This window comes from Salvelinus fontinalis, chromosome 3 (genome assembly GCF_029448725.1).
Source record: "Salvelinus fontinalis isolate EN_2023a chromosome 3, ASM2944872v1, whole genome shotgun sequence".
Lineage (NCBI taxonomy): Eukaryota > Metazoa > Chordata > Actinopteri > Salmoniformes > Salmonidae > Salvelinus > Salvelinus fontinalis.
This window is the reverse complement of record NC_074667.1, coordinates 72,602,721-72,616,601: the sequence shown is the minus strand read 5'-3', so window position 1 is coordinate 72,616,601 and position 13,881 is coordinate 72,602,721. Positions and strand designations below refer to the sequence as shown.

General features: G+C 45.4%; 1 protein-coding gene across 1 annotated transcript in view; it reads right to left on the bottom strand.

Moving 5' to 3' along the window:
• Positions 1-6,662: 6,662 nt before the first annotated feature.
• The window catches only part of LOC129851403 (CTTNBP2 N-terminal-like protein), a 29,453-nt gene continuing 22,234 nt past the window's right edge, over positions 6,663-13,881 (bottom strand). The window contains exons 3-5 of the mRNA XM_055917914.1: positions 11,444-11,677; positions 10,651-10,758; positions 6,663-10,555 (exon numbers count right to left, since the gene is read on the bottom strand). Of these exons, the coding sequence (XP_055773889.1) occupies positions 9,269-10,555; positions 10,651-10,758; positions 11,444-11,677 (1,629 nt within the window). The 3' untranslated portion in view covers positions 6,663-9,268. The remainder of the gene's footprint in view (positions 10,556-10,650; positions 10,759-11,443; positions 11,678-13,881) is intronic.

Sequence of the window (13,881 nt, the reverse complement as noted above, 5' to 3'; positions counted from 1 at the left end):
GGCCTGGCCTGGTTAGCTGTTTCAGCACATGCTTGGCCTGGCCTGACCTGGTTGGCTGTTTCAGCACATGCTTTGCCTGGCCTGGCCTGGTTGGCTGTTTCAGCACAGGCTTTGCCTGGCCTGGCCTGGTTGGCTGTTTCAGCACATGCTTGGCCTGGCCTGGCCTGGTTGGCTGTTTCAGCACATGCTTGGCCTGGCCTGGCCTGGTTGGCTGTTTCAGCACATGCTTGGCCTGGCCTGGCCTGGTTAGCTGTTTCAGCACATGCTTGGCCTGCCATTGGATCCCAGCTGGATGCCTTTGAGAGTGAATGGTTGTCACCACGGGGTGGCAGGTAATCTAGTGGTTAAGAGCACTGGGCCAGTAACCAAAAGGCCGATAGTTTGAATCCTTGAGCCAGCGAGGTGGAAAAATCTGCCGTTCTTTCTGCCCTTGAGCAAGACAGTTAACCGCCAACAACAACTGCTCCCCAGGCGTCGATGACGTGAATTAAGGCAGCCCACCGAATATTCAGAGGGGCTGGGTTAACTGCGGAAGACACATTCAGTTGTGCAACCGACTAAGTTTTCCCTTCACTATCAGACCATAGTCTACTACAAAGAACGGAGTACATTGTCTCTCAAATATATGATTTTTGTGTACAAAAATAAACGCTATACCCCTAACCCTATCCCATACAGTAACCTCACCTATATAACCTTCAACCTTTAGAGAAAATACCTTATGGATCACTTATCAATTGTGAGGATAAAGTAAGTGTTTTCCTTTGTAGCATGGTCATCTTGATAACTCTTGAGAAGAGACCGTGAGTGTATTTATTTGAAGAGCAGGAGATCATAAAGGTTGAGAGGGAAAAAACAAGAGAAGTTGAACCTTAAAGCCAGGAAAATGTATGTACTGGGTCTGCATATAGAATAATACATGTATATACTGGGTCTGCATATAGAATAAGAAATGTATGTCCTGGGTGTGTATATAGAATAAGAAAGGTATGTCATGGGTGTGTATATAGAATAAGAAAGGTATGTACTGGGTCTGCATATAGAATAAGAAAGGTATGTACTGGGTCTGCATATAGAATAAGAAAGGTATGTCCTGGGTGTTTATATAGAATAAGACATGTATGTACTGGGTCTGCATATAGAATAAGAAAGGTATGTACTGGGTCTATCTATAGAACAATGAATGTATGTACTGGGTGTCCATATATAATAAGAAATGTATGTACTGGGTCTGCATATAGAATAATACATGTATGTACTGGGTCTGCATATAGAATAATACATGTATGTACTGGGTCTGCATATAGAATAAGAAAGTTATGTCCTGGGTGTTTATATAGAATAAGACATGTATGTACTGGGTCTGCATATAGAATAAGACATGTATGTACTGGGTCTGCATATAGAATAAGACATGTATGTACTGGGTCTGCATATAGAATAAGAAAGGTATGTACTGGGTCTATCTGTAGAATATGAAATGTATGTCCTGGGTCTGCATATAGAATACGAAATGTATGTCCTGGGTCTATCTATAGAACAATGAATGTATGTACTGGGTGTCCATATAGAATAAGAAATGTATGTACTAGGTGTGTATATAGAATAAGACATGTATGTACTGGGTCTGCATATAGAATAAGAAATGTATGAACTGGGTGTCCATATAGAATAAGAAATGTATGTCCTGGGTCTCCATATAGAATAAGAAATGTATGTACTGGGTCTATATAGAATAAGAAATGTATGTACTGGGTCTATATAGAATAAGACATGTATGTACTGGGTCTATATAGAATAAGACATGTATGTACTGGGTCTATATAGAATAAGACATGTATGTACTGGGTCTATATAGAATAAGACATGTATGTACTGGGTCTATATAGAATAAGACATGTATGTACTGGGTCTATATAGAATAAGACATGTATGTACTGGGTCTATATAGAATAAGACATGTATGTACTGGGTCTATATAGAATAAGACATGTATGTACTGGGTCTATATAGAATAAGACATGTATGTACTGGGTCTATATAGAATAAGACATGTATGTACTGGGTCTATATAGAATAAGACATGTATGTACTGGGTCTATATAGAAGAAGAGCAGAAGCTCTGTCGCTGCCGGCCCGCTGTACTCAGTTAGGTCTGGTCATGAAAAACTCAACCTGACCTTCAGGTCAGATCCATGGACTTCTCCTGACTTACAGCCACTTACCTGTCAAACAAACACCCAGCGGCCGACTCAATACTCAACATCACAGTTTAGGTTCACAGCATATTTTTATTCAATGGAAGTGCATGGTATCTTACTGTCACTACAGACATGGCTCTGGCCTGATAGTATTCATCAGCTCGTCTGGCTAATGTGGAAACAAAGAGCTATGTTCAAGGACACTCCTGGCCTTGTACTTATCACAGTTCATTTGTAGTTGATAGGTGCTATGTGTGAGCAGCTAGGGAAGAGGCTGCTGGACAATGGGAGCATGTGTGAATGTGTTGGGTCATAATAATCAGCACAAATCCAGGAGCATTAGTCAGAGACCTAAGTAAAGGTCAAACAACAATACAGCAGCTGCATAAAATGACCAACACATGAACAGTGGAGGTGGTTCTGGGAGTGGTCTAAAATGACCAACACATGAACAGTGGAGGTGGTTCTGGGAGTGGTCTAAAATGACCAACACATGGAGAGTGGAGGTGGTTCTGGGAGTGGTCTAAAATGACCAACACATGAACAGTGGAGGTGGTTCTGGGAGTGGTCTAAAATGACCAACACATGAACAGTGGAGGTGGTTCTGGGAGTGCTCTAAAATGACCAACACATGGACAGTGGAGGTGGTTCTGGGAGTGGTCTAAAATGACCAACACATGAACAGTGGAGGTGGTACTGGGAGTGGTCTAAAATGACCAACACATGAACAGTGGAGGTGGTTCTGGGAGTGGTCTAAAATGACCAACACATGGAGAGTGGAGGTGGTTCTGGGAGTGGTCTAAAATGACCAACACATGAACAGTGGAGGTGGTTCTGGGAGTGGTCTAAAATGACCAACACATAGACAGTGGAGGTGGTTCTGGGAGTGGTCTAAAATGACCAACACATGAACAGTGGAGGTGGTTCTGGGAGTGGTCTAAAATGACCAACACATGAACAGTGGAGGTGGTTCTGGGAGTGGTCTAAAATGACCAACACATGAACAGTGGAGTGGGTTCTGGGAGTGGTCTAAAATGACCAACACATGAACAGTGGAGGTGGTACTGGGAGTGGTCTAAAATGACCAACACATGAACAGTGGAGGTGGTACTGGGAGTGGTCTAAAATGACCAACACATGAACAGTGGAGTGGGTTCTGGGAGTGGTCTAAAATTACCAACACATGAACAGTGGAGGTGGTTCTGGGAGTGGTATAAAATTACCAACACATGAACAGTGGAGGTGGTTCTGGGAGTGGTATAAAATTACCAACACATGAACAGTGGAGGTGGTTCTGGGAGTGGTCTAAAATGACCAACACATGAACAGTGGAGTGGGTTCTGGGAGTGGTCTAAAATGACCAACACATGAACAGTGGAGGTGGTTCTGGGAGTGGTCTAAAATGACCAACACATAGACAGTGGAGGTGGTTCTGGGAGTGGTATAAAATTACCAACACATGAACAGTGGAGGTGGTTCTGGGAGTGGTCTAAAATGACCAACACATAGACAGTGGAGGTGGTTCTGGGAGTGGTATAAAATTACCAACACATGAACAGTGGAGGTGGTTCTGGGAGTGGTCTAAAATGACCAACACATGGACAGTGGAGGTGGTTCTGGGAGTGGTATAAAATTACCAACACATGAACAGTGGAGTTGGTTCTGGGAGTGGTATAAAATTACCAACACATGAACAGTGGAGGTGGTACTGGGAGTGGTCTAAAATGACCAACACATAGACAGTGGAGGTGGTTCTGGGAGTGGTATAAAATTACCAACACATGAACAGTGGAGTTGGTTCTGGGAGTGGTCTAAAATGACCAACACATGAACAGTGGAGTTGGTTCTGGGAGTGGTATAAAATGACCAACACATGAACAGTGGAGGTGGTTCTAGGAGTGGTCTAAAATGACCAACACATGAACAGTGGAGGTGGTTCTAGGAGTGGTCTAAAATGACCAACACATAGACAGTGGAGGTGGTTCTGGGAGTGGTCTAAAATGACCAACACATAGACAGTGGAGGTGGTTCTGGGAGTGGTCTAAAATGACCAACACATGGACAGCGGCGGCGCAATATGTGTCTCTCTTGGGAGTGAGGGGAGCAGGGGATTCAGAAGCCTAATTCAATTATTGTCTGCTTAATTATATGACATGACACATCACAGTTGTTTTTGGCCTCACAAATCTTTTTATTTTAAAACAGAGCATACATGCTTCACTGTACATAAAAAAGATGTGTCTACCCACAGCTACTGGCTAAGCTTGAAGTGTTTGTCCTTCCTTTGGTTACATCACAGCCAGACCCAGGCTGCGGTGTCCTAAATCCATATGACCCTGTCTTTCTTTACCTCCTGGACGGGCTGTAGATTTTACAGTGACAACTCTATAACAAATTGCTTTACAGAAAGCAGGTGATGGGCCAGTGTGCCCCCTGTCTAGAACGCTCCAGTTGTGGACTGAGCGCTCAGCACCATGCCACAATGCGACCATTCCTCCTATTCTGGGCCAGGCTCATGGTCCAGGCTAATTTTGGACAGGAGGACAGTGGCAGGGGAGAGACTGTGCCTGTCCCATCAGATGTCTGTCCTGGCCTGGATGACGACATGGCGACATAGCCAGCCACTACCGCATGTCACTTCCTTCGGCCTGTTAATAGATCTCCTCTTACAGGGTCGGGACAGTGCGAACAGTCACTCGGGATATTTTGTGGTTGGAGGTCTGTGAAGGGGTTGTAAATTCTCTCTGTAAATCCCAATGGCTAATGTGTTCACCTTGACCTCTCTGGCGTGAATTTTGTTCACACCTTGTCCGACACACCTACCGGTAGTTGAGGATGATATCATATCACATCCTACTAACTACACCATGTCTTATTACTGTACCTTGCTACAGTATGTCCCTTGGCTCTCTCATGCTGTACCACAACGATTTATAGCATAGTCTGTTGTAGAACCTCCTGGTTGTGGAGGTAACAGACATTATGCTATTCTAGTGCTATTTTTACTTAAAGAACCACTTTCTTTTCTAAGAAAAAGTGCTTCATTAGCAAACTAGTCTTAGAGGACAGTAAAATGTCTCTAGGTCAAATGATGGGCTGGCATCAGACATGGGAGCTTAGTCTGCCTCCGCTCTGGCCTTCAGCTGCCCTCAGCCCGGGCCGGCAGATAGGACCTGCCTGAGCCCTAGCCTGTCACAGCAGCTCAGATGTGGCCACTCACAGCTCATCATCCAGGGACTGTGTTTACTGAGAGAGCTTTGCTGGAGGCCAGACATGTCTGTGTTGGCCTCGCAATGCGGCCCTGCTGTCCCACACAGGAATGTTAATGAGGTGAGTGGAGCAGGGGAGGTGACCCGCTCTGTTCCAATGCAGGCAGGAGAGGAGAGGAGGAACTGCTGAGAAACGGGTCTGCTACCCCGGTCGGTTGGTCAGCACACCCTGACCTGCTCCACACTCCATAAGGTCACTCACTCTGAAATGACTTAACTTTGGCTTCAGATACCGGGCCATAGTAAGGAACATGTTGGACCATATAGGAGACATGTTAAATATGAGCAACGGAGTGCTGGGTTACTAATGGACTGACTTTGGATGAGACAGAAATTGTATACATCTACTTCACTGTAACATTTCAAACTACAGATTGTATGAAACAAGTTGAAAAAAAATTACACTATTTCAATTGAAAAGTTTGTGGTCATACTCAAATCCTTAAAAAACGTAGGTGCTGGGCTAATAAAGAATACATGTGAAGAACAGAAAATATTCACCGCTTGAATTGGGAGCATAAACAGTGTAGAGGCCTTCCTGTTCTTCATTTTATTTGCAATTTCACAACAGCTCGTGGCTGCCTTTGTGCTACTCTTGATTGAGTCAACACCCAAAAGACGATCACATACCAGAAGAATACAACATGCATGTTTTGGGTTGAAGCATCAATGCCTTATTCATGGGAAAGTTGTAAGTGGTGTGGTAATTACAACTTTACATATTTTATTTTCATTTAACCTTTATTTAACTTTAACCAGAGCTGTTAAGTCCAATCCTTTTCTGTTGGCTGTCATTAGAGCGAGCGCCATTCATTGTGTGTGTAGTAGAGGTGTGTGTACACAGTGATTTTCCAGTGTTATCTGTTGACTGTGGGCTTTATACCAGAGACAGCGAGCGTGAGTACCTTTGCCTGCTACATAATGAAACAGGGACACCTGGTGGATAGGACCACAAATAGTGGGATTCAAAAGAGGAACAATTTCAATTGCATGCATTTCCATGATTCCTCACATACTCTCTCCTCACCTCCTTCTCAAAATCCATTGGATCAGAAGGTTAGAGTTCCCGCCCCTATGACTTTCTCATCCAATGGGTTTTGTGAATGACACGAGGAGAGAGGACGCAAGGAATCAAGGAAATGCAATGGAGATTCTCTCATAGACCAGAAGAAAGCAGTGGACAACCAGTAAATACAGAAAAGCATGGTCAGATCTTTTAATGTGCGTTGGAAACTACCAGACCAGGGTTATTGATCAATAGATATATAAATAGATACAGTGAGGGCGAGGAAGTGAGCGGACTCATTTTATATCCATCATGGATAATACTGGAACAAATCATATGATTAGCATGGTATAAAAAATCATTAACATTCAATCATATGCATGGAAGTTTAAAAGGTTATGCAATGCAGTACAATACATAATAATCTGAGTACTGTAAAATAGAATTGTGCTGTGAATTGTGCTGTGTATACATACACTACATGGCCAAAAAGTACCTGCTCGTCGAACATCTCATTCCAAAATCATGGGCATTAATATGGAGTTGGTCCATATTTGGTTTTGCTAAAAAGCTATTTTTTGTTTCTATTTGAACATTTTAATTGAAAACAATCACAGTAAGGTACTTAAATGTCACCCAGTAATTCATTGATATTGAGATAAAAATGTCTGCATTGGATCTTTAAGATCATATTCAATGAAATTAACATCAAATGCAAGCAGAAATCATTAAGTGACAATACTACAATATATTACATTTTTATGATGTATAATACGTTGATATTTTCCCCCACAACTACCCCATCATCATTGCCAGAATAGCTATGGGGTAAATAACACAAGTTATAGTACAGTAAATTCTATGTAATACTATAACTATAATATAATACTTTATTGTCTTACTAAACCATGTAGCAATGCTGATTACCAGTCCTGACAGCCAAGTGATGTACTAAGGTAACATTTAATGCTGATGTACCATATAAAAACCGAATTAACCATTGGTATGAGAGAAAATATAATTTTTTTATAGTAATTACTATACACATAATACATGATATTAATAATAATACTGTATACATTATACATATTGTCAACTGATCAAGACTTGAAGATACAGAATGTTAAAATCATGTGCCATGTTAGGAAATATAATGGGTTTATAAGCCGCCCAGTTTCATTATTAAACTCTGAAGTTCAGGATAAACTCTCTTATTTTATTCAGTATTTCCAGAACAACAAAGTAGGCTAAATCCAAATCCTGATTTAGAGATATGCATATTTCCTAACTCAATTTCCGAAGCTGTATTATAAGCAGTGTTGGACTCAATTCAGAATGTAATTGAGAATGTCTCATAAATTCCAATACAATTACTGAATTTGAATTGAATTTGAATTGAAGTAGTCAACAGGATACCGAATTTAAATTTTAATTTGATTGAAAGGAAATAGAATTGAATTCAGGGAAATGCAATGCAATTCAAATGCCTATTCTATATTGGGTGTAGTCCATACAAATATACTGTACATCTTGTACATCAAACATGTCATTATATACATGAATATATTATTGAAACAATTGATTTTCAGGACAAACTGTATTTCATTAATCACTTAAATGTTGTTCAATATTGAGAAAATACTACATTTCCCAGAATGCATTAGTATATCCATCAAGTTGACCCTGAGGCCTTCAAATAGAAGCCAAACAAATGAAATGCTTGGAGGAAATATAATAGGCTATTCTAAGCACAGAGGTGAAGAAAGTATATGAACACTGTTTCCAGAGAAAAGTGATATATTATTTGGTAACTGGAAATGTGACCTGTCAGATTCAATGAAACTCTCATGTTCTATGACTGAGTGGAATTTCTTTGAATTGTACTGAATTAAATTCCACTTCCTGTCACTCCCTCAAATTCTACATCTTGTGGGGTGTGGCCAATTCAATTTCAACTCATGAGTTGAATGGGAGTCAATTCCAACATTCTGAATTGAGCCCAACCCTGATTATAAGTACTGCAGAGAGAGAGATTTGATTGGCCCATGACTGTACGCAGCAACTGACATGCATTTTTGCCTGTTTTTCACCATTTTACTGAATAAACTTATGCTATTATTATTATTATTATTATTTCTTATTATTGTTATTTTATTTACTACGATTCAGAAAGCAAAAAATTGATACGTACAAATATATCTACAGTGCGTGTACAAAACATTAGGAACACCTGCTCATTCCATGACAGACGGACCAGGTGAATCCATGTTAAAGCTATGATCCCTTATTGATGTCACTTGTTAAATTCACTTAAATTAGTGTACATGAAGGGGAGGAGACAAGTTAAATCAGGATGTTTTAGCCTTGAGACAATTGAGACATGGACAGGGTGAATGGGCAAGACAAAAGGTTTAAGTGCCTTTGAACGGGGTACAAGAACTGCAACGGGTTTTTCACGCTCAAACGTTTCCCGTGTGTATCAAGAATGGTCCAAAGGACATCCAGCCAGCTTGATACAACTGTGGGAAGCATTGGACACCTTGTAGAGTCCATGTCCCAACAAATTGAGGCGGTTCTGAGGGCTAAAAGAGGGTGCAAGTCAATATTAGGAAGGTGTTCCTAATGTTTTGTCAACTCAGTGTATAGCGCTATAGAAGAATGAAATGGACCGCATGTAAAAAAAAAATCCAATCAATGCAGTTAACTTGACAGTGCTTTGGAGCGTCTCTCTGCATACAAACGTGTGAGCAGTGTAAAAGAACAGCGCTAGTAGCACCCAGTAGCAGGCTAGACTAGCTGGTGGAGGACACCACCATATCCAGCTCTTTAACATTCTCCTGGCTGCTGGTGAGACCACAGCTTCCAGACAGCTCAGGGAAGTGGTTGGCTCTGGTACCAGGGATGGGCGACGCTGGAGACTGGGCCAGGGCAGGCTTCTTAGGGGGGATGGGGGGCGGGTTGCCCCTCTCTGCTCGGGGGATGGTAGGTGAGCGGACCCCCAGAGGCAGAGCAGCACCAGAGGCCCTGGGGATGACAGGGGAGGAGGGGGCCAGGGCCAGGTTACGGTAGTCAGTGCCAAAGGGAGAACTATTGGGTGGCGGAGGTTTGGCCCCCTGCTGGACTGTGAAGCGGGACAGGACCTGGGTGACGGTGCTGCGGGCCAGCTGCTTGGCCGGGCTGTGGACAGGGACAGAGACGGGCTCAGGGGATGGGCTGGGGGTTGGGGACAGGTCTCTGGGGGAGTGAGGCAGGCTACCACCCCCTCCTCCACCCTGCTGCTGCTGTTGCTGCTCTGGGTCAGTGTGGCCCTGAAACTTGTGGCGAGCAGCGTGGAAGCGATGGTTGATGCCTACCTGGTAGGAGGACTGGTAGCTGGGGCTGGTGGCCAGCTGAGGAGAGGAGCATGGGGAGGAGATGACAGAGGAGGGCCCCGTGCTGCAGGGGGATAGAATTTTGGTCAGGAGGGCAGGGGACTCCAGGACAGAGCTGCTGTTCTCACTCCAGTTGTCCTGGCCCAAACTGTCAGGAAGGGCTGGCACCTGCTCCTCTCTGGGGCAGTCATGGTGCCCGTTGACTTTAGGTTCCTCAGTCTCGCCCCCTTCTGCCTGGCTGGGGTGTGGGGGTGGTGGTGGTGACCCTCCACTGGTGTCCACAGGATATTCTCTCCTCTCATCCTCAGCTCCCCTCTCTCCCTGCAGCTCTCTCTTCAGGGCCTCCACCTGCTCCCGCAGCTGGCAGCACTGGGCCTCCTCTTTCTTGAGCCGGGAGCGGAGCTGCTCCCTCTCCGTATCGAACTCAGCCAGCTGCTCCTCCACCCTGGCCTCTATCTGCAGGGCCCTCCTCCTCTCCTCCTGCAGCTCAGCCCTCAGGGCAAGGACTTCTCCCTGCTCCTTCTCCAGCCTACGGCCTGCCCCAGCCAGGCGGTGGCCCTCCTCCAGGGCCCGCTGGCTGGCCCACTTGCACTCCTTGGCCAGGGCAGAGGAGAGCTGCTTATGCTGCACCCGCTCCTCCTCCAGCTGCTCCAGGACCTTCTTCTGTTCCTTCTCCAGACGACACAACTGGCCTCGCTCAAACTCCAGCTAAAGGCACAGAATAGAGTAGAATAGGTTACAATGGATAAAAACTAAATAGCCCATAGCAGTTATCATCACTCAGATATCGATGTTAACTCTACCTGTTGCAAGAGGCGTTCCCTCTCCTTTTCCAGGATGCAAGTGACATCATCGCCCTCGGCTGTGTCCTCTGCATGCCTTCTCCTCTCTTCCTCCAGATCTGCAATGGCCTGACACAACCCCAGGGGGGAGACAGAGACACAGAAATGATCAGTTCTCAGGTTAGGATATTCTGCTCACTAAATACTTCCCTGGGTCAAGGTGGAAAATAGCCCCTCCTGATTAGTTATGCTTTGGTAGCCAGCTAGTTTATTATTAATCTAATCAAGAGTGACGGGGTTGGCATCTAAACCCCAGTCTCATAGCCAGTCTCAACCCCAGTCCCAGCTGCAGCTCCAGCTCCAGTCCCAGCTGAAGCCCCAGTCTCAACCCCAGTCCCAGCTGCAGCTGCAGCCCCAGCTCCAGTCCCAAACCCAGTCCCAGCTGCAGCCCCAGCTCCAGTCCCAAACCCAGTCCCAGCTGCAGTCCCAGCTCCAGTCCCAACCCCAGTCCCAGCTGCAGCTGCAGCCCCAGTCCCAAACCCAGTCCCAGCTGCAGCCCCAGTCCCACACCCAGTCTCAACCCCAGTCCCAGCTGCAGCTGCAGCCCCAGTCCCAAACCCAGTCCCAGCTGCAGTCCCAGTCCCACACCCAGTCTCAACCCCAGTCCCAGCTGCAGCTGCAGCTGCAGCCCCAGTCCCAAACCCAGTCCCAGCTGCAGTCCCAGCTCCAGTCCCAAACCCAGTCCCAGCTGCAGCACCAGTTCCAGTCCCAAACCCATCTTCATCCACTGCCCAAGCGCCAGCCCCAGACCTACCTTCCTGTGCCTGCTCTCAGCTGCAGCTAGTTGGGCCAGCATCTTCTCCTGCATCTTCCTGCAGTGGGTGACCACCAGCTTGAGTACAGCCAGGGGGCTGAAGCATGCTGCAGCCTGGTGGTACCCAGAGCTCTGCCCTCCCAAGGCATCGCTGTCCCTCTGCAGAGCCAGGAACGGGTCGCTCAGGTTGTACTTCCCATACCGCTCTTCCACGTAGGTGTCTCTGTGCTGGGCCTGAGGAAGCAGAGGAGGGTTGAGAGACACTGGTGTAGACTGTAAGTGTGTCAACATGGGCTATATGGTGTAGACTGTATGTTTGTCAACATGGGCTATATGGTGTAGACTGTATGTTTGTCAACATGGGCTATATGGTGTAGACTGTATGCTTGTCAACATGGGCTATATGGTGTAGACTGTATGTTTGTCAACATGGGCTATATGGTGTAGGATGATGGTTGTTATTGTTCAGTCAGCTCTTACTGTAACGCTCATTTAAGATTCTACCTAAATAAACACACTCTTTACTGGAGATATTTTACAGTTTTGTAACTATGTAAGAAAATCAACCAATCTCATCATCAGACACTCGCTAACTAGCACTATAAACATGTACTCTGCACAAGTTTAACATGGCTTCCCAGTAACTTTAAAATACATAATCTGTTTCTTTTTCAGTTTCTACATGCTGCTCTTTTTCTCCCTTCAGGCCTGCTGCAGGAATCTTCCCTCCACTCCACTGCCCGCTAAACAGGAAGTCAGCCAGAGCTGCAAACATTACATGCCAAGAGAAACATCAACCATATTTTCTATGGGGGTGGGGATTCCTATCCCTACCAGAAAGATGGGGAGAAGGGAGGGAGAGAGAGAAGGAGAGAAAGAGGAAGAGCAGGCAAAAGAGGAAGGAGTAGAGAGAGCGAGGGAGAGGGAGAGTAGGAGGAGAGCGAGAGGGGGGAGGGAGTAGGAGGAGAGAGAGAGGAGAGAGGGAGTAGGAGGAGAGAGAGGGAGTAGGAGGAGAGCGAGGGAGTAGGAGGAGAGAGAGAGAGGGAGAAAGGGAGTAGGAGGAGAGAGAGGAGAGAGAGGGAGAGAGAGGGGGAGAGAGAGAGCAGGCAAAAGAGGATATGACAGTAGAGAGAGAGAAAGAAGCAACAGATGGTGTCTGTCTTCAGTCAGAGCGTTTACAGGGTTTGGGACAGCTGTGACTGCTGCTGGGGCCAGGGCCAGGGCTGACTAGACCTCTGTTTTACTCTAGCAGTGCATGGGGAACAATGGGAGTCTAGGTGACTTCAGCGACTGCTTCTGAGCTGCAGTGAACTTAGGAAGAGTCAATATAGTGGTTGTAGGGAAACAAGGCACTGGTCTAGTAATAAACAGGATCAATGGCTGATCACCAGGGATGGCCATTCTTATCTGCTGAGGGTCAGTTTGGTTTCTGCTGGGCAGGCTTTTGCTTTTTTTTGCTTTTTTTACACAACTTAACTAGTCAAACTCTTCAAGATTATTAGCTAGTAGAGTCAGGCGTGTATCTGCTGGGCTGGACCCCAAAAAAGCCAATGTCATTTCTAATATCTATCCATTGGGATCAGAGGAGGATGGCAGGGGGAGCTATAGCTCATTGTAATATCTGGAATGGTATAATTGGTACGGTATCAAACACAAACATATGGAAACCACATGTTTGATTCCGTTCCATTCATTCCATTCCAGCCATTACAATGAGCCCATCCTCCTTTGCCTCTTACCCCCAGCCTCCACTGATTGGTATACAGAGGCTGTGAAGTTTTATTCATGCTGTTATTCCATCTGGTCCATTGGGATATGAGAGGGCAGATCAAAAAGGATAGAACATCTGGCAGGAAAGCACAGGAGTCCTGTGAGACAGACACATGACTCTGAAACACACAGTGGGCACAGTCTAGTGCCTGACAGCTAGTCATGATGACCAATGACCCAATACCCTGGTCCTGTTCCTGACCAATGACCCAATACCCTGGTCCTGTATCTGACCAATGACTAAATACCCTGGTCCTGTATCTGACCAATGACTCAATACCCTGGTCCTGAATCTGACCAATGACTCAATACCCTGGTCCTGAATCTGACCAATGACTCAATACCCTGGTCCTGAATCTGACCAATGACTCAATACCCTGGTCCTGTATCTGACCAATGACCCAATACCCTGGTCCTGAATCTGACCAATGACTCAATACCCTGGTCCTGTATCTGACCAATGACTCAATACCCTGGTCCTGTATCTGACCAATGACTCAATACCCTGGTCCTGTATCTGACCAATGACTCAATACCCTGGTCCTGAATCTGACCAATGACTCAATACCCTGGTCCTGTATCTGACCAATGACTCAATACCCTGGTCCTGTATCTGACCAATGACCCAATACCCTGGTCCTGTATCTGACCAATGACTCAATACCCTG